Raw genomic sequence first — 22,384 nt, 5'->3', positions numbered from 1 at the left:
CTGCTTTCTCTTATGTTCAAATTGAGTTCATCTATATAACTGCTACCTCTTGCCATCTCTCACACTGAGATAAAGGAGAGGGGTGAGAAAAGAGTGCCAACAGAACTTATTAGGTGTATGGTGGATTTGTAACATGTTTGCAGAGCAAGTAATAAAATGGTAGAAACCTTTTAATGGAGACTCTATTTAAAAAGTGATATTGAAGACTGCATTTATGACACAATAAGAACAATTTATTGCAATAGTTTTATAAGTAATAATATCTGAATGCTACCTTGCAAATTCCCCCAAATAAGGTAGAGTCCAACCCTTCAACGAGCCTTGCAATAAGAGAAGGGCCATTAGCTACCCCAGATACTTATCTACAAGCCTTGCAACATAACTAGGGATATTAGTCAAGCCAGACACCCATCTAATAAAACTGTTCTGTTTCTTTCCAGGACAGAGCCAAATTGAATATATTTTTCTTCTTATCTGAAGCCTGTTTTGCTGCCCTCCCTGAGACTATAGCTGCTTTCTCCTTTTGTCCAAATTAGGTTGATCTGTATAACCTCTCTCTCCTGCTATCTCTCAAACTGAGATAAGGGAAAGGGATGAGAAAGGAGAGCCATCAGAATTTATTAGCTAAAGAGCTAAGGGCTTAATATAATCTTTTATGAAGGTGTGAATACTGATAGGTAGAAATGAGGTCGTCAAGGGTCAACTCTCTACAGAGGACAACCACTGATATTGGAGTAAACTCTCATTAAAAAATCAGCCGATGAAACACAATGACTCTTCAGCCTCTTTATAATTTGTTATGCGTTATAAACAAACTTGTCTGAGAAAGGACAGCTCCATATCCATCAAAGACTGATTCAGAGAGTTCGACTGACACTACTATAAATGAGCAGAATATCAAGTTAAACAAGTCTGAGACTCTGATGGCTGTAAACAGATTTGTCCTCAAAAAAGGCACAGAGAGCATCCATCAAGAAGAAATGTTTGAACTCACAATTCTGAATGTAATATTATAGTCTACCAAAACATCTCCTTATATATGGCAACATTTTAGGGGTTGCTTTGTTTACAAGCTCAGCACAGCGGTAACGTTCCCATACGTGACAGCGCTCCTCAACTGACACCAGAAGTCCCATTATACAGAGGAGTCCACCCCTCGCTCTTGCTTGAATTCCACTGAAGACTCCAACTTTTCTCGAAACCAATCCAATGCAATATTGTGACATGTCAGTGAAACCAGTGACAGATTACAAATACAGTGACATGTAAAAGTTTGGGCACCCCTGGTCAAAATTACTGTTATTGTGAACAGTTAATCAAGTAGAAGATAAAATGATCTCTAAAAGGGCTAAAGTTAAAGATGACACATTTCCTTTGTATTTTAGACAAACAAATATATACACTACTCAAAAAAATAAAGGGAACACTTAAACAACAGAATCTAACTCCAAGTAAATCAAACTTCTGTGAAATCAAACTGTCCACTTAGGAAGCAACACTGATGGACAATCAATTTCACATGCTGTTGTGCAGAGGGAATAGACATCAGATGGAAATTATTGGCAATTATCAAGACACACGCAATAAAGGAGTGGTTCTGCAGGTGGGGACCACTGACCACATCTCAGTACCAATGCTTTCTGGCTGATGTTTTGGTCACTTTTGAATGTTGGTTGTACTTTCACACTCGTGGTAGCATGAGAAGGACTCTACAACCCACACAAGTGGCTCAGATAGTGCAGCTCATCCAGGATGGCACATCAATGCGAGCTGTGGCAAGAAGGTTTGCTGTGTCTGTCAGCGCAGTGTCCAGAGGCTGGAGGCCTCCATGAAGGTCATATTTGTGCAGGTGTCTCTGACCAGTAGAACAATGTACCACATCTCCAGAGTCTCATAAAACTTTATGAAGCTCTTTTGCAGTCAAGCAGGAGTTCAAATTTGTCTCTCTAGCAATCCTACGAGCAATTCTCACATAAATTTTGCTTGATCTTCCAGTCCTTATCTTGACCTCCACTCTTCATGTTAACTGTCATTTCTTAATTACATTTTGAACAGAGGAAAGGGCAACTTGAAAACACTTTGCTATCATCTTATATCCTTCTCCTGCTTTGTGGCCCTCCACCATTTTCATTTTCAGAGGGCTAGGCAGCTGCTTGGAAGAACCCATGGATGCTGTTTCTTCGCACAATGTTAGAGGAGGCTGGGTTTTATAAAGCTGGGAAATTTGCATCATCTGGCCTTTACTAAAGATGATTGTGAACAAGCCATAACGTTAACAGGCTAATTTAAGATCTGAAATCTCTTACAGTGCACAAACTTTTTTACTGGCCAGTTTTCCTTTTTTGCAATTTTTAAAATGTAAAAAATAACAATATATTTTTTTTGCCTAAAATATAAAGGAAATGTGTCATCTTTAACTTTAGGCCTTACAGAGATCATTTCATCTTCAACTTGCTTATGTGTTCACAATAACAGTAATTTTGACCAGGGGTGCACAAACGTTTAAATGCCACTGTAACAGCATAACCACTGAGTGGCCCCCACGGACACATATATCCAGGATCTGGGATGGACACAGACAGAAGAGGGCTCCTGTGCAAGAACAATACATGGGCCCTTAACAGAGCAATAACAGTGTCTGTGACAGAAGCCGCCGGCTGCTGCGAAGATGGAAGATGGCCCCGTTACCTCTAGCATAGCCAAGTTGTGGCACAGTATTGCAAAATCATGTTTTTGCTTTTTTTAAAGCTGCTCTTTTTTTTTTTTTCAAACATTACACCCCAGGATATGTAGAGCGAAGAGCAAAGGGAAGACACAACACATCTGTAGGTATGAAGACCGGAGATGATGCAATATACAGACTTATACATATCACCGGATACAGTTTTTTGCTTTGTCACTGACTAAGGGTCTATGAAATGTTGAAAAATCACAACTTTACTGATACTGGACATACACTAAGACGTCACGCCTCCTATGAGAAGAAAAGTTGTATGCCCCCTTATGTCCATTACAGAATGTCCGCCATGATTATTTTTTTTTCCATCCTAATATTGAAGTACAAGAATAATTACCGCCAGCACCTTTACTTCCTACTATATTGGCCAACTCCAAAGTTTCCTCTATAGCAAACAATCTGTTAAAGCCATCACCGATACGTCAGGCCACTTCTCCCCTCCATTTCTATAACCACATCTTCCATGTAATAGATTCATTCCTTGGAGCACCTTACGTGAACAAGCATCTGGGGGAAAAGTATTTCTTACCTTAGTCTAAGAACAAGGTTTACAGCAGATGGAGGTCTGTTGTCTGGATGGCTTTCATTGGATAGTGCCTAAAGGACGGAACGTGTCGGTTATTTCAGAGGAATGTGGTAATAAGGTTACAGAGCAAAGACTATTTCATAAGACAGAGCACGTCCAATCTTGCCGCACCCTTCTAAAAAAATGACGAGAGATGGAACAGTTCTTTTTTCTATTTCCCTTATTTTAATTTGTTTTTGATTTTTCTTAAAGTTTACATTTTTCAAACAAAGACGCAATCCAATCACCTTGATGAGCCGTATTATGTATCACAATTTATACTGAGTTTATTGGCATTATTAAAGGGAATCTGTTGTTACGATCTACCGCTAGAGGGTATTAGGTGAACTCTTAGTACCCTCTTTTAACAATGCTTGTATTACTTTTTACACACGTACATTTATCGTTTAGGGCTAAGTTTAATGGTCCCTGTCTCCCTGCCAGTGGTTGCCGGACTAGTCTGGGACTACTGTCAACCGAGGTCACAGGAGATAGCACACCCACAACTGTGTAACTGACATCCTGGAGTGGACGGGGAGATCAGAGAGGAGGACAAGAAGCCATCCATATTCTCCTCCTCCCTGCTGTTCCCACACAGAGAGAATAAGACGCCTTCCATATTCTCCTCCTTCCTGCTTTTCTCACACTGGGAGGAGAAGAAGCCGTCCCTCTTCTCCTCCTCCCTGCTCTTCCTGCACAGGGAGGAGAAATAGCCGTCCCTCTTCTCCACCTCCTTGCTCTTCCCACACAGGGAGGAGAAGAAGCCGTCCATATTCTCCTTCTTCCTGCTTTTCTCACACTGGGAGGAGAAGAAGCCGTTCCTCTTCTCCTCCTCCCTGCTCTTCCTGCACAGGGAGGAGAAATAGCCATCCCTCTTCTCCTCCTCCCGGCTCTTCCCGCACAGGGCTCATAATAAATCCCATACCCATCCGTGCCCCCACCCCATTAACACCCTGACTTTCCTTTGCTATTCGGGGAGGAGAGCTAAACTAGTCGAAGTGCTAAGTTCCACCGGAGTGACAACCTGGGTTGACGGACCCTCCCCAATCATCGGCAAGGGGAGACCACCAATTTTGGTCTCTTGCTGTGTCCATCTGATAGGGAACGTTTTATGTGGACCTCCTCTCCTTTTGGAGTGGACCATGATATGACTGCACACTTGCGAACATTTTTTCATCACTTGGACAGAGAGCATGATCTCAGGGCGGCTCTTATTATTAAAAGAAAGAAAAAGAAGACCGAGTCTCTGCTTCCGTATACTCAGCGGCTTAGAACATGTATTTATTACTATTTTCATACTCTATCATTACACTTCTATTCATTCACCGAGTCACATTTTCAGCCATTAAGAGATCATGAAGACATGCCGCACGGCAGGTTGGCGCTTACCTGAGTATCCTGTAGATTCAGATTTTGCAATCTTGTTTGTGTATTGCTGTCTGTAGACGTCTAAAAGCGAAGAACAACAGAATATTTAGGTTCGTGTAATAAATATATTGCGTTATGCGGTTTGACAGGCAGCAAAAATAATCATTTCCAGTTTTTCTATTCTAGCGGCAATGCAAAAAAATATTCATTACTGGTCTGGACCAATTTCCTGCAGATTTAAGAGGATCTCTGACATGACAGCTATATTTCTGAACAGGACACATGCTGTATTATTATGTGTGTGCAATAATGAAAGAGTGCAACAAGCCCCTGCATTTGGGAACATTGGACAAACTAATACTAGTTCTTAAAGCACGCTTGCCTACTTTCTGCAGGTGTCGCAGTGTCGGGCTTGGGTGACAAGGGCCCACCAGTAACTAACTCCAGGGCCCCCTTTTCAGCTACATACAAATGTGACATTCTCCTCAATCACAAATTTATATAATAATGAACTGGGTAGATTGATAAATGATTAAGATGCCGCCTTTGACTGTACATAGTGATTTGAGTATATTGTGCTCATATAAGAAGGTGGTGGCCCACCGGAGGATTCTACGTTCTCCTATCAGCCAGTCCAAGCCCGGCAGATGTTTTTCAGGAAAGGACATGAGTTGTGTCACAGTGCTCTGCAAATTTTCTGCATTGACCACACTCAATACTGTCACACTTAAAACACAATTGTGTTCTAGGATCTAAGCAGTTGATTCATTAAAACCGCCTTAAATGGAACCTGTCAGTTGATCCATGCTGACCATATCATGGGCAGCAGAAATCAACGCCTAGCGGCACAACTGCAACCAGGCATATTTTTCTCTAAAGAGCTCTGGAATTTCAGAGAAAACATAGGTTTGAAGAGCTAGAACTATAGAAGTAGAGGAGACTAATCTGGTGCCAACCATAGCCAGCTTCTCTCTCCGCATCTTGATTGTTCTCTCCAAATGCACACAGATGGAAAAGACCTGTCAATCAACTTTAGTGGAGTGACCAGTCAGGGGCAGCATCGGAGTGGTCTTGTCCATTGTATTCAGCCAACTACTGCTCATGTTGGAGGTTAATGGCTTACTCCTGCATAACGGCCTACCAGGGAATTCACCGGCTCCTCTGTGGGCCAGTCCGAGCCTGCCTCTGCTCTATTCAGGATGAGCTACAGAGCCTCATTTTCAGTGTTTCAGAGCAGCAATCTCAGGATCACTGGGGTCTTAGCGGTCAGATCCTCAATCATTAGCAAGTTATTACCTAGAAAGCAGCTAGTTATCCTCTATTCCAAAGATTGGGGGTACCTTGTGATATGGGGACTTACTCTTTAAAATGCATAACTGGATTTACGATTTTCAGAAGCAGTTCCTAAAAAGAAATGTTCATCACTTTCCTGACATTAGGTCTGGACTCCCTTTATGTGAACTTAACCTTTTTTAATAATTTAGAGAACGTATCCCAAAATGATCTCCTAGATAATCTCAGCAATAACCTTGTCCTATGTGGCCAGGTCTTGCATATTGGGAGACATCCATGTGCTGTAAGCAACTTTTTAAACACTGGACATTCTTAATATTCAGGAAAAAGAAAAATAATCATTTCATACTCCGAATAACCAATTTCGAGGTCCATTTTGCATCTATTTAACGCAACGTTGGCTTTTACAGTTGTAATCGCATCTGTAATTTTAGCACCAGCAGGATTCTATATCTTTGCAATTTATCTGTGGTTACATATCTTCTGTAAAGTATCATTATGTGCATGCTTTGATCGGGTAATTAAAAGTTGAAATCTCACCCAAAAAAACACATTGAACAGCTTGTTCAGTCTTTTTTACTTTCAAAGGTGATACATGCTGCCCATTCCATGGGCAGAACATATCAGGCACTGGCTGTATGATCTCGGCCATGTACGCTGTGCTGTTTCAGAGTAAAACATACTTTAAAAGTCACTGGGGACCGAGCAGCGCTGGTGACTAGTAGGACAGGTAAGCTCCTGATGACTTCTCCTCGAATTCTCCCGCCAGGATTGTCAGGTTGTGTGCGTATAGGCAGAGACCTGTCATTCCAAGGTAGGAAGAAGCCGCTGAGGACCCACCCGTCTGACTGGTCTCTAGCGCTGCTCAGTCCCCCGTGGATTTTAAAATATGATTATTTCTGAAACGTAACAGGGTTTCAAAGTAAAACAAATCATGGTTTTGCGATACTCTGCCAGCAGATGTCTAAGCCACCACGTCTATATGAGGTCAACCTGTGGTTGTTATGGGAAGTTCAGCCCATAAAGTTTTGCAAGTATGCCATGATAATATATTAAATAGCTAAAAATTAGGGTCCTTAACGAAATTTGTAAAAAAGGTTAAGGGTGGACACATTTTTCCCGTTTTTTTTTTTTGGATCGAATAATAGTAGTGGATTATACTTTATCATTTACGACCAGCGCAAAACATAAGAAAGGATAAAATACCAGATAAAACCAAGATGAAAAAAAATATCATCCTACCTCTGCGTTTTCATTGTCATCATTAATTCTTCTTGGCTATGCAAAAAAAAAAAAAAGAGAGAGAAACAATCTGAAACCCCAATATGCACATATGAGTACATAGAAGCAAATACGGGAGAGGAAGACGACCACCGTACCTTCTCTTTGGATAAGGACTCTTTATATTCAGGGCTTTTTTCGTCCAATTCATCGTCGCTCCATTCCCAGTCTCCGTCTTCTGTTTTATGCAGGTGACCACTTGAGCCAGGAACTCTTCTGACCTACCAAGAGATGAGGGCTTAGATGTATTATTCGTTGCCTCATTAAGTGAGCAGTAGACTTGTGAATCGATGGTTGAACGTCAGAGAACGGATGTTCTTAGGGATCTGCCCAAATAACAATTCCATAAAGTGACCGATCTAATCATAATTTCTGAAATTAAAAGATGTATCACGAAGACGCTTTGTCACGAGCTTATGGATGTTGTAGGAGCTTTTATCCCATACTTGCATACTCTTCAAAAGTGTCATCCAGGAACATATTTCCGTTCCTGTGTAGCCGATCTTCATTTTCTCATCCGCCTCTCAATCACGTCTTAGATATGTCGCAATCACACCCCCTGAACTTCCATAGGAGGGTGCTGCTGAACCTTCCTGAAAACTCTGAGAATGAAGAAGGTCACCCCATTTTTCATGTTGAGCTGGACACACGATCTAATAGTGGCTGCAGAGCAAAATAATTATTTTTATTTATTTATTTATTTTTTTTACATTTCGCCTCTCTGTTTTGGAGATATTATCAAAGTATTGGCAACTAACTGGTTAACTTTAGCTAAGTCTAACATGTTTTAGTCGGCTGCAGCCGCTATGACATGGTATGAACAGCTCAACATGAAAAGTGTAGTGAAAGGTCTTCTTTAACGACTTGAGATGTCAACCTGAACTGAGAAGCTAAACTTAACGATTGGCTGCAGCGCTGTTTATGTGACATGAGCGCTGCAGACACCGGGAGCAGCGGCGGAGACTAATCGTTGGACCCAAGGACGATGAATAAAGTACAGTGTTTTGGGGGGGTTTTTAACTACAGACAGGAGTTTTCTGAACTTGGAAAACACCTTTAAAAAGAATGGTGATAAAGATTCGCAGGTCATAACTTTGCCAATACCATCTGATGGCCACTTCAATTTAAGTATAGTTCTCTGGATTAGCAATCCCATTTTGAACTAACCTAACTGTAGTATTGGTGTTAATCCAGAAGAGTCTTCATCTATGTGTTAGAGTGAAGAATGTCTAGAGCTTCTCTCACACCTTAGAAGACCAGACTGGTCAGTTGGGCAACCTAATAATTTCAGTAAGGACGAACATTTCATGAATGCTGCATTTTTCCCTAAGGAGTTGCTGCCAGATTCACCATAGATTGCATCTGATTCGTACAAAGGATGTCTCTCAATGCTGAAGATGCTCATGAAGAATATGGGCCCAGAAGAACCCCATGTTTAGGGCTTCCAAACACATTTCTGTTTGAAGATGTATCAGTATAACTTTGAGGATATATGATCCAAAGGAACTGACTGCTGAATAAAATAAAATAATCTATTTAAACTTGCAAGTACTGTGCAGTATTAAAAGTTTTTCCTATTTTCCACTATGATTTTTAGGGACTGACTACTCAAATCATCTCAAGTTCCGCACGTGAATGCAAATGTGTGACCACCATTCTATTTACTGACTAGGAGACCTATGGACATAGTCAAATGGGTATTCCCATCTTCAAAATCCTACCCCAATATGTAGTAGTTGTAATAATATTAGCAAATACATCCAATTAGAAATGTAGTATAGTTATTCTGATTATGTCTCTTTCCTCATGTGCGGACATTGCAGGACCTTTGGTATCCATGGTTATGACCACTGATAGTGACAATTAGCTAGTTGCTAATGGTCGTAACCTAAGGTCCCGCAATGCCTGCACATGAGGAAAGAGACAGCGAATCAGAAAAACTATACTTTTTTTTCTAATTGGAGGTATTTGCTAATATTATTATTACTACACCAACTACATATTGGGATAGGATCTTGGAGATGGGAATACCCTTTAACTTCAACTGGTTGGTCACAATTTTAACTCATTAAAAAAAAAAAGATTTAGAAGTTACTAATTACGGATAGAATTTTAGCAATTTATCCACGAAGAAATACGAGTGATCTTGTTGCAATCAACAGAACACAATTATATCCACAAATTCTTAGAATCACATTTCACTTCATTCCAAAATCCAAAAAACTAAATCATGGCACTAATTGATCACTACAAACTCAAGAGATTTCACAAAGTTAATCCTGGAGCTATTCCAATAAAATAACAAGCTGTATTCCAAAGCAACCGTTCTGCTACTAGACTGAAATATTTCCCCTCTGTATGTAAATGTGCGAGTGGTCCAATGGATGTCTCGGAATCGCGGCCTCTCTGGTCCCGCAATAGCCGCTCCGATTCACTCTGTCCTTTGTCTTTGCAGAGGGGGGAGCCGAAGATGGTCCAAAGATGACAGGTGGACAATTTGAGCCCATTAGCATTCATCATGGGACAAGTATAAATTTAATTTAATTTCATGCGATATGCAGGGAAACTGGGTTTATATAGAAAAATTCTTGTGATGCTGCTACAGAGGACTAAAAGATGGTTGCCAACAAAATATACAGGAAAAAGGGGGTGACAGTTTCCCTTTAAATTGCAAACAGGATTTATTAACCACAGTCAGCTATAATAGGAATTACTGGTTCCACAATACCATAATATTTTACAAAAGGATCTCCTTAAAGGGTATCCATCAGCAGGATTTCACCCCCAAAACTCTTTGTGTGTGCATGTAGCGCTTTCAAAAACAAATCCCGCAATATCTTGATCAATCTGTTCCTCTGTTCCTGAGAAATCAGCATTTTATTGGATATGCAAATGAGGCTGAAGTGCTTTTGGCACACGGAAGATCTTACCAAGTCTCTCTCACTTCGGTTTGTTTGACAGCTCCTTTGTTTTGTGACTTCAAGCAAAGCTGTCAATCAAGCATGAGGAGGCGGGATGGAGAAGGGAATAGAGCTGGAGTGACAGAGGTGTCGGAAGAGCTTCCTTGGGTCAAAAGCACTTCAGCTTAATTTACACGCACCATAAAAAAAAGATATCTCAGGAATGGAAGAACGGACTGGCCAAGTAATGATATTGCTGGATTTGTATTTAATAGAGCTACATGAGGATATAAGTAGAAACATAATGACCCTTAAGACAGTAGGTATCTCAGTATCAAGAAGTATACAGAAATGTATGAAGTATAAAAAGTGACAGTATTCTTTATTAACAATCATGCCAATACACAATAGAACAAGAACAACAACAGTAAGGTGCCTCAGGCCAAGAGGAGACACAGTACCAAGACCCTTAACTAATCCTGATAAATACACTGTCTGTAATACTGTATATAATAGACAGTAATGCAGAGCTCCAAGTAAAGGTGCCCAAAGTGTATTAAGCAGAGTTGTAAATATGATATAAAAGTAATTATACCTGAAAGAAGCAAGACGAAACGCGCGTCGGAGTGGAGGGATGCAGTACAACCTCTTTGGTAGACATTATCAGCAATTTAGTTTTTAGGGAAAAAATACATTTATTTATAACTCTGCTTAATCCAATTTAGGCACTTTTACTTGGAGCCCTGCATTACTGTCTATTATATATTACTTCAGTGTGTTTACCAGGACTAGTAATTTAGCAAGTAGCTGTCAGCCATCCTATATAATGCCTTTATTGGTCTTGTTACTGCGTCTCCTCTTGGCATGAGGCACCTTACTTTTATTATTATTGTTCTATTGTGTATTTGCATAATTTTTAATAAACAACAACTTTTTATACTTACTGTCTTAAGGATCATTATGCTTCACTCAATTGTGGAGTGTTGTCCTTTCTAATGTTAGGGCTTTTGGGGCAGCTATGATTATGAGTATATAAATTGTCTTTTTTGGTGGGGGAGGGGTGAAAACCTGCTGACAGATTCCCTTTAAATCTAGTAAGTCTCCTATTGGTTGCTTACAATACAAGTATTATGTTATGAAAATGCTCCAGGAAAAAAAAAAAAAGGTCTATAAGGAAAGGAAATGACCCATATTTGAATGCATGCAGCACAAAGATCATTAACACCAACCTACGAAAAAAAGAACAAATAAAAGTTAACCCGTCAACTACATCCTAATTAATAAAGATGAAGTACCCTTCTGCTGCCATCTTGCTCATTTTCTGAACCTGGCACCAAGCTTGTATTTCCAGAATTCTGCTCAGCCTACTTGAGCAAAACAAAACAGCATCAGCCTGCTCTCGAAAACACCTTGCAAAAGTCACAAGTGGCGTAAAGAAGACAATGGTAATGATTACACAACCTGGCGGCTCAGTTCACAATTCATTTCATGAAGCGTGTTATTTAAATGACTCTGGTTTGGGACGTGAGGTGCATTTTTCGTTAGTAGGATGGGAATTTTCAGCCTCGGTGTCGCTGTTTATCTGCCGGTTCTTGTGATTTCTTCATACATTTTGAGGGGGAGAATTTCATTTGAGTCTTCGGAAGAAGTGGCTCAGTGGGTAAGAACACCAACCAAGCAGATAGGAGCTCTTGCACTTAGAATTAGAGCACCGGTGACGTGTGCAGAGTCGGAATATGGTGACAACATAAGTTTATGTGCCCTTACTGTACCTCTGTTTGCCTTCTATTTTATACGGGGCACACAATGATCAATTATGCCAACTGGTCTCCATGGGTCAATTTACCTTAAAAACATGGCTGACATGCCAACTGGTCTACACGGGAAAATTAACCATAAAAACAAGGCACTGTGGTGTCATAAGGGGAGCCATAGGCACTTAATGTGCAGGTGTCCAACTAGATCCAATAGTGGTCAAGTTTCTTGCGGTACGTAGGAAACATGGAGGCCCCATGTCATGTCTTATGATTGCATGAAAATCTTCTTATTTATATAGCATGGAACTATCCCTGGTAGCCAGCTTAATAAAAGAAGTGGCAACTACAATGAATGACTACTTTTGCCACTTAGAATGTTATTACTAGACTTCGGAATGACTGGAGGATGTTGGGTTCATAGTCAGGGGGAACAAATATCCAAATTAGGATTTTGAGCTCTTATGAATAAATTTGCATGGAAATGACACTGTTATATCTTATAAAAAAAAAAGTCATTACCTATTAATTAGTAGTGATGAACTAACGTGCTCGGATAAAGTCTTATCAGAGTATCTTGGGCGTGCTCGTTTATTATGTTCGAGTCCCTGCGGCTGCATGATTTGTGGCTGTTAGACAGCCTGAACACATGTGCGATTCCCTAACAAACAGGCAATCCCTGCATGTGTCTAAGAGCCACAAATCATGCAGCCGCGGGGACTCGAACATAATATACGAGCACGCGAAAGATAGAAAGATACTTGGATAACACAAGCGTGTGCTCGGATAAGACGTTATCCGAGCACGGCTCACTCATCACTATTATTTAGGCGACACTAATCATTCACTATCAAAGGCTGCTCAAATATGTCTACAAATCTGTCTGTAGTACAGGATCAGAAACTGGAGAAACTGCCGAGGCTTCTAGTACAGAGGAAATAATAATAAAAATGAAAAAAAAAACATAAAAAAAATAAAAGCAAAACGTCCTATAAAGGTTTAACCATATAATCATTGGGTACGGTAATTTAAAAAAAACAAAAAAAAAACACATTATGATTGTGTGCCGCTGTCTAATATCATCTGAGAATACGTGATACAGATGGGAAATCCCATTTGCAATATCTCCTGGGTCTCCACTTAATAGCTTATGCTCTCAACTGGTAAGAAACTTATTTTCTTTTCATTACAATAAAACAGTCACGTAAATGATCATTTACAAAGCGATTTTACGGATTTTAGAAGCCAAGAAGTCTGTTATTATTGCAGCCTCTTTGGGAACTTTTGGTTCCATCTGGTCTTGAATTATTCATGATGAATTTCCTCCTTATTACTAGAGGCTTAGTCCGCTGTGTAATACGCTCTTGACATTACAGGTACAGAGCTTCTGCCTCGCCCCGGCTTGTTCACATTTTAGTCATTATTTGCATTTTTTTGCTTTTCTAAAAATCTAAACCAGTCACTTTTTCTTACAATCAGGACTGAGTGACACATCAATAATTAATCCCACACTGGCGTCCTACAGTTTCACTGCTCTACTACAATGTTAATTGTCTTGACCAGAAGTAAGATTTTGCTCAAAAAGGAGAAGAAAGAAAGGGCATTTCCATAATATTATTTATTACTCTTTTATTTAGCATTTTATAGTCATATGTTACATTTTTAATCTAATATTTTGGTAATTTTTCAATGTGTTTTATACCTTCATCATAGTTTACAGCACAGTACAGAGATTGTAATCACTTACAATCAGAGACGTAACTAGAGTCCGATGAGTCCCGATGCTAAATTTGAACCTAGGCCCCCCCTGAATGTTGGTCAGATATAAGGGCCCTTGTAGTTTTTTAAATTCTATAAAAACATACGTGTTGACCCCAATAATGTAATAATGTCCCCTATCCTCTACTCATATCAACCTTTCTGTGCCCTTTCCTGGAATAATATCCCACTTCCAGGGCCCTTCCTGGTATAATGTCCCCCATCCTGGCGCCTTCCTGTAATAATGTTCCCATCCTGGTATAATGTCCCCCATCCTCGTGCCTTCCTGTAATAAAGTCCCCATCCTGGTATAATGTCCCCCATCCTCGCGCCTTCCTGTAATAATGTCCACATCCTGAACCCCTTCCTGCTATAAGCCAACAGTACTCAACCATTGATTTATTATAATTGCCCTTCTTGCTTATTACTTAGCAGAACTATCATTTTTACTTTATTCATTGTTGGCTGTAGGGAAAGTGACAACCTTTAGGTTAGAAAGGGAAGAATAGTTTGCTCCAGCTAATGAGGGCACCACAAAACACGTCTCATCCAAGGCTTAACGATGATCAATTACCTGCTATACATTTGTAAGTTTTTACCCAATATGTAAATGCCTCTGTTTATCTGATCTGGTGACGTTTTTATAGTGTTCTTGTGCCTCTCCGTTCCTGAGATATGGCCACCTAGTCACTGTATATAAATCTAGACTTTACAATCAAGTGGGTGTGGTCCTCAAAAAGACTTTCCGGGGGAAGAGTTGAGAACCTCACCCACTTGGTTGAAAAGAATAGATTTATATACAGGGAAGAGAAGGAATGGAGAGGCGCTGGAACAAAAGAAAAACAATGCCAGAGTCCAGAGAACAGCGACATTTACACCAGGGGAGACAATTACATATGTGTGGCAGGTGACCACCCCCTGCTGGACCTTATGTATGAGCGTTTGGCTTATTGGGGCAGTACCACCAGACACTGCTCATTAGACACTTTATGGTAATTTGAACACTGTGTGTGGAGGAAGGGAGGCATCAGAGCCTGCGAATTCTACCCTGCATTATCCATCAGTAAAGATGTTAATGCTCCTGAAGTTTATGAGCTGGAAGAATAAAGATGGATGAGAATAAAAATGTCGACAAATCTGATGAACCACAGACTGCGATGGCTGGACAAATAGGCCAGGACATCTCCAAAACACCAGCTTTTTTGTTGGTTGTTCCAATATATAGCGATTACTACTCCTGAAGAACAACAGGTGAATTATCAACATTTGCGCTCATGTCTTATTGATCTACGTGGAGAGAAGATTAATCTGTTTTATCTGATCCCACAGAAGAGCTAATGTGGCACAAAAAAGTTACCGCTGGTGTCAGAATACAGCAAGCGTTACTACTTGCTTCGTGTAAGGGGTGTGTAGCTGTAGACCAGAGTGCACATATTGATCTCCTCCATGACTACAGTCACATATAATGGTCAAAAAAGGATCAGTCCTGCACCAAGGAGCAATGAAAGTGGACTAATCTAATGAAAAGAATCACATAGGCTTTGATTCATCGCAATAAGAGGATGTACAAGAATTCTGATCCTTTTGCCATTTTTACACCATTTTTGGCCAACCGGCAAAGTTGGCGGGGCTGGGGTGTAATGGGGAAAGTTGGCGGGGCTGGGGTGTAATGGGGAAAGTTGGCGGGGCTGGGGTGTAATGGGGAAAGTTGGCGGGGCTGGGGTGAAATGGGGCTTGGCAACACCCACTCATCAAATTCATGGTGGCGTTCCTTAAGCCACAGTCTATGACTAGAGTAAGGTTTGAGGAACACATGAAAGTCCATGCCACTTCTTGCATCACCTGATCATGAGGCGTGCACTTTTAAGGAAAGAGGCGACTCACATTTCAACCCGCCTCCTCATCAAGACCGGTGTGAAAAACTCCAGTCTTTAGGATTTGGGGCCACAGTCCTTTACATTATGCGGACACAAGGTATGCACGCGCATTGCTTACCTGGGAAAGAGATGTCACCAGGATGTTCTACAAGAAGAAGACCGTGTGATGCTCGGAATAGTGATTTGCTGGAAAAGTATGTGTCTAAATATTGTTGAAGACCAAGTTTCATTTTTTTTAGGCAGTGGCATAGTGTCATGGCAGTGGCCTCTTTCAGCAGAATAATGCCCCTTGCCACAGTGACTCGACCCTTTGTTGATCGATAGCTGACGTACATCTGACAATAGGCGCCGGCCAAGAAATTGTTTGCCTGTGTAGATCAGTGGTCTCCTTGCTTCTGCGCTACTTTCCGTTCTTAGGACACAGTTTTTTGAGTTCTTTTGCGCATAAGCAGAACGCTGAAATCTACACCTTCAGGAGGGTAAGATAGCGTGCAGAGGCAAGGAGATCGCTGATCTGGGCAGGCGCAGGTTTTTCTAGCAGGTGTCTAATGTCACATGTACATCAGCTATCAATCAACAGAGAGAGGGAGGCACCAAGAATGTTAAGGCAGAGATTTGTTAAGGGCATTCTCCCGCCCATAGCACTTAGCCCTGCATTTAAATACCACAAATAACATGCATTTCTCAAGATCCAAGCAACGGATTGGCCATATAAAGATACCAATGAGTTCATCTTCCACTGGGCTACATGCACATGCAAGTGGTTTAGGTGGGTCAATCTTACTGACAGATTCCCTTTAAGCATTTTCTCTCTGGTTCTCCGGATCCATTTACGGCAATTTCTTTGACTGATAAATATTGCGTCATTTCTACGTGAATTGCTCGTCAATTTCAAAGCAACTGTAACCCCAAAGTAATGATGACCAAAAACCATTAAATTGGTAAATAGACTCATCTGTCTGCAAATACTCCAGGGTTTAATCTGGCATGAAATGTACATGTCACATTCTAAGTGGCTGTAACTATTACAGACTGTTGTTCACTTAAAAAGGATCAGTAAATGGTCATTAAAATTCACTAACATAATAATTCACCAAGAGCTTAATGGGTAAAAAAAACATTTTACTTTTAGGATCCACTCAATCATATGTGACAATATTCATAATAAATGGCTGAATGCCCTCGTTCTTTATATCACATGGCCAGGCTGGTCGGAAATAATCAATAACCATTACATTCCCGTTAATAGGTATATCAGGGAAGTGTATTATAAGGAATTCCATAGTACAGTATTATGGTTTTCATTTATCCTAATTTCTGACTTTACCCCCAGGAGCTACTCCGACTATTAGCTGAAAGGAAAATCAAATTCTCCATCAATTCCATTTATAGCGCTGCTGGAGACGTGAAAGGGGATTGTTATGTTTGCTTTGCTTTTGCTAGAATCAACCTATAATAATAATATAACGCTTCTGTATATCTCTCGTTTCAAATTAAAGTGATTCTACATGGATATACAAAACCCAAAGCAAAAAACCTTCAGTTGTCCATTATTTGTGACTGTGACAAAGTTACAAGGTAATGCTGATGTCCTGTCCAGACTTCCCTGTTTAGGAAAGTGAAGGTGCCAAAACCCCCAGCTTTGGGCAGAGGGGGGTGAAATGTGATTAAGTCACTGGCAAGGTGATGAAGGGGAGATAAGTTTCGCTGAGGCCAAAGGCTTCACTGATTTAAAAACTCAGAAGTTTATCCTCCAGCATATTAAGTGTTGAAAGGGGTTAAGTAGCCAATTTTTTTGAAGGACTGCATTTTTGTGAAAAACCATAGAGCAGGTGGGAGGTTGTCCACCTTATCTCCACCAAAGGGTGTGGCCTAGGGCTTTAATATCTGGTCTCCATAGGCAGTCAGGTGTTCAGAGAAGTGGTTGTGTATGCTAAAACCTGAACCATGGGTCTTGCTAACCTTGAGTGGGCTAATCCCCGCTAACACAAGGACTGTGCTTTGTGCTACCACTTTATTTTGTTTTGCTGTTTTTGCCCAGAGAGCCGTATTTACTTTGTGCTTCACCTTGGTTTACGCTGCATCTAATAAACCAAGGACATTCTTAAAGAGACCGTGTTCCCGTTTCTACCTCTATGTACAGCTGACAGAGCTGATCTACCACAGTGACGTATCTAGATCTTGTTGTCCATTCGCTTGTTTTTGCTTTTCTCATTTTGTGCCATTGGTGTTATCTCCATTCTGATTTCATTATTCCCATGCTAGAATGTATGACACATTACTAGGATTTGACATAACATACAACTAATACAGATACAATCTGTAGGACTCCTTCCGATCACATCATTAGAGAGAGTAAAGACCCTTCCGTTCTTCTCCTTCACAGTTGCACTCATGGACATGCAATATGTGGCAAACTGAATCAAAGCCCCATTTAAGTAGAAGGGGTCATTATGCAATATCGATGTGTAATGGGTAAATCAATGGACATGGTAAAAAAATAACACTCAAAACTAGAAGTGCAACCAATTCATTCAAAGGATCAATGCATAACAGTTATCGGACTGCCAAATGATGACTTTTCCTAGGTTATAAACTGTGTCATCATATTCAGGGGGTTAAAAATCTCAAGGCGTATAATTGCAAAAATCTGGTCATCAAAATTAAATCGGTGGGTTTGCAACACACAGAACCCCACTGATCTGATATCATCTAGGGACATTTCATTTAGGTCTTACGACATAAATGATGGATAACACCAAACAGTGTCATAATAAGGAGTTAAAAATTGAGTTGAGTGGTACCCAAAGCAAAAAATGGAGCCACTTCTGGTGGTTGTTAATATCTCTTTGCATCACTCAAGGCAGTAGATTTTTATTAGTCTGCTTTGCTTTCCATAATCCTAAAACCCTTTTTTGCTATTATGTTAGGGTCTCTGAACAGGGGATACTTGCACAGGTTTGTATCATCCATTAAATATGTCAAGCATTCTTCAAGATGCAGTCTCTATGCTTTTCTAGACCTGTGACCCTGTGATCCAAGAGGACCAAAAGTCACATCTTTATGTCCACCATATTGGCATATCTTATTAAACCGCAGAGTGTAATAAAGTTTTTAGTGCATCATTTCCTTTGGGAGGGCTGTGATTTTTCATTGACTGGTTAGACACAGGATCAATCCCTCTCTATGAGCATCTCCTTATGTATTGTCGTCCATTATTTCTTACTCAACCATTATTATAAGAGCTCGTGTAGACATCGGTGCAACATGGTCCGAGCACGTTCCGATAGATGCTACTGCGCAGGCACTACCTTGATGGAACCCAATTTTTTTCTTTCTCTAGAAAAATGATACCTGCACAGTAGCATATATTGCGTTCCGATAGATGCTACTCTGCAGGTGCCGCCGGTGCCGTCTTGATGAAGCCTAATTTTTTTTTCTCTGCCAAAATGGTGCCGATTCCATTTTGTTTGAAAAAACAATGAAAAATTCTGAAACAAAATGATATGTCTAAATAAAACAAAAATATGCATATTATCCCCTGTATTATGCTACTGCGCAGGCGCCCCCAACCGTCGCCTCCCTGATGAATGCAATGTATTTTTTTAAAACCATATTATATTCAGTATGTAAAATAGGGGGCAAGTCAGTGATGGATCAGTGACATGTCATAAGTCATCAGTATGAAAACCTAACCAGTGCACCACATAAAGACCCCCCACAAGGTGCCCCGGAGCACAAGCATATCATTAACTCTAAACTGAAAATAAAGATTAAACAAGAACCACAAGACAGATTTCATCAACCAAGGTATCATTTAATCAGTATTACCGTGCTGACGTGACATTGTCTGTAGTTTACTGAGCACAATTCTGCTGGCAGGTTCTCTTTAAGCCTAGTTCTAGACTCATATTTTATGAGAATGATACAGACTCTGCTTAGTTATTTTGAAAAATGTTATAAGCATGCGCTGATTAGGGTAAAGGTCAGTATACAGCAGGAGGTGAGCTGTGACATCACCTATTGTGAATGATGGATCATGTGTTATCTACTGTATATAGAGGTGTTATCAGTCATTGAACAGGAGAGGGAGGAGGTGAGCTGTGACATCACCTATTGTGAATGATGGATCCTGTGTTATCTACTGTATATAGAGGTGTTATCAGTCATTGTACAGTATGAGGAGGAGACGAGCTGTGACATCACCTATTGTGAATGGTGGATCCTGTCAGTCATTGTACAGGAGGAGGAGGTGAGCTGTGACATCACCTATTGTGAATGGTGGATACTGTGTTATCTACTGTATATAGAGGTGTTATCAGTCATTGTACAGTATGAGGAGGCGAGCTGTGACATCACCTATTGTGAGTGGTAGATTCTCTGAGTTATCTGCTGTATATAGAGGTGATATTAGCCATTGTACAGGAGGAGGTGAGCTGTGATATCACTGTAGTGTGAACATAAAAATGGATATTTTGAGTCCATATTGAAATATACAGAATGCATTCAAACCACGACAGAGCAGCATTGCTGGTCATACAGAACTGTTTACTCCCATTGTCTGAAGGCTTTTACCTCACAAATAGTTCTATTTTTGTTATTTGTTATTGTAAAACATGAAGATTTATTTAACCTCTATATGCTGTTGATTTATGTAATCCTTGGGAGCTTTTGATTTGTGTGGGTTCATTGCCCCATTGTCTCATGTTTGCCTTGTATCTCTGAATCATGTTATTTCAAAGCCTGGCAACTGGAGGGCAAAGGTTGAACCAAACTTACACATAGATGTCACTTGACAAATGGCAAGGTATTAATATTAGAGGTTTGGACCATCCCAAATAGGGTCACCATGACGTGGTGGGATGGCTTTTACATTTTTTATTAATCAAAATTATGCTAACTAAGCACCCCATGTTATTTTCATACACTCTTGCTGTTCTCTTACTACAGGGTATTTGCTTATTATGTTTTTATCTTGGGATGGTCTGTTTAGTGGTCAGTGTGAGCATGCGCTTACATGCTGCATGCATAACATACTTATATCCCAGTTCATCTGTTTAGGTTTTTCGTATATAGAGATGTCATCAGTCGTTGTACAATAAAAGGAGGAGGTGAGCTGTGACGTATCCTATTGTAAATGGTGGATCTTGTATCATAGTCTGTATTTAGAGGTGACATCAGTCACTGTAGAGAAGGAGGAAGTGAGCTGTGACATCACCCATTGTGGTGTTACCAGTCATTGTAGAGTAGCAGGAGGAGGCGAGTTGTGACACCATCTATTGTGAATGGTGGATCCTGTGTTATCTACTGTATATAGAGGTGTTATCAGTCATTGTACAGGAGGGGGAGGTGAGCTGTGACATCACCTATTGTGAATGGTGGATCCTGTGTTATCTACTGTATATAGAGGTGTTATCAGTCATTGTACAGGAGGAGGAGGTGAGCTGTGACATCACCTATTGTGAATGGTGGATCCTGTGTTATCTACTGTATATAGAGGTGTTATCAGTCATTGTACAGGAGGAGAAGGTGAGCTGTGACATCACCTATTGTGAATGGTGGGTCCTGTGTTATCTACTGTATATAGAGGTGCTATTAGTCATTGTACAGGAGGAGGGGGAGGTGAGCTGTGAGATCATCTATTGTGAATGGTGGGTCCTGTGTTATCTACTGTATATAGAGGTGTTATTAGTCATTGTACAGGAGGAGGGCGAGGTGAGCTGTGATATCACCTATTGTGAATGGTGGATCCTGTGTTATCTACTGTATATAGAGGTGTTATCAGTCATTGTACAGGAGGAGGAGGTGAGCTGTGATATCACCTATTGTGAATGGAGGATCTTGTATTATTTTATCCTACATAAAGAGGTGTTATCAGTCATTGTAGAGTAGGAGGAGGAGGCAAGTTGCGACATCATCTATTGTGAATGGTGCATTCTCTGCTATCTGCTGTAAATAGAGGTGTTATCAGTACCTGTGGAGGAGGTGAGCTGTGACATCACCTATTATGAATAGTCTTATATTATATACTGTATACACAGGTGTTATATTTTATTCTAATTATATCTATTATTGTAATGAGACTACAGAAAAAGCCTTCTGTAAAGAACAGGATGTATGCGTATAATATAAGGCCTAGTGTGGAAATTATTGTATTTCTGATTTGATTCTAGTATGGATAGTGACATAGAAAATGAAAACAGAAAAACAATATTGAAATTAAAAAAATACATATAACATAAAAACATGTTTTAAAAGAAATATCATTTTTTCTGATGACACATTCCCTTTAAGCTAGCCAGGAGGCTCTGTGCTCTAAATAGTAGAAACAACTTAAATGCTTCTTTAGCTTTGATCATATGTCCTCGTATAGCCTATAGGTAGAAGTAGAAGCTTTATTTACAGACATGAAATAATAACATACAATGTTTTGCGACGATGCAGAAGCTGGAACCCGATACAATAAGTTTTAGACTGTAGCACAAGAGCAAAACATAGAGCAAAGGCACAGACCATATGCTGCACAATACAGTGTGCTACTGTCACAATTGCACCCCTCAGTGCGTCTGGGATGCCGTTACTGACAGCTCACTTGTCCAATCTGGTGCAGGGGTATGCTTAAGTTGTCAGTGCCTTGATTGAAAGCTCAGTCATCCAGTCTGCTGCAGAGGCATGCTGACCTATCAATGTTTTGATTGACAGCATGGCTGGCCAATATGAGACTGGGAGGTTCTGGGCTGTCTTCAGGTGTTCCCTGTCCCATGTGATTGGGACTGGGGCTATCAGTCCAAGACACTGAGATCAGTGTGGTTAGTGCCTTGTGTTCTGCTTGTGGATCTTTCTGCTGCCTG

General features: G+C 40.4%; 1 protein-coding gene across 3 annotated transcripts in view; it reads right to left on the bottom strand.

Moving 5' to 3' along the window:
• STK39 (serine/threonine kinase 39) overlaps positions 1 to 22,384 on the bottom strand; it is a 310,745-nt gene that overhangs the window by 163,993 nt on the left and 124,368 nt on the right. For all 3 annotated transcript variants that reach the window (XM_077272788.1, XM_077272787.1, XM_077272789.1), the window contains exons 11-14: positions 7,343 to 7,465; positions 7,206 to 7,241; positions 4,692 to 4,751; positions 3,267 to 3,334 (exon numbers count right to left, since the gene is read on the bottom strand). In XM_077272788.1, coding sequence (XP_077128903.1) covers positions 3,267 to 3,334; positions 4,692 to 4,751; positions 7,206 to 7,241; positions 7,343 to 7,465 — 287 coding nt within the window. The remainder of the gene's footprint in view (positions 1 to 3,266; positions 3,335 to 4,691; positions 4,752 to 7,205; positions 7,242 to 7,342; positions 7,466 to 22,384) is intronic.

The sequence above is a fragment of the Ranitomeya variabilis genome, chromosome 7, assembly GCF_051348905.1.
Source record: "Ranitomeya variabilis isolate aRanVar5 chromosome 7, aRanVar5.hap1, whole genome shotgun sequence".
Lineage (NCBI taxonomy): Eukaryota > Metazoa > Chordata > Amphibia > Anura > Dendrobatidae > Ranitomeya > Ranitomeya variabilis.
Note: the sequence above shows the minus strand (reverse complement) of the source record. Positions and strands in the feature narration are given on the sequence as shown.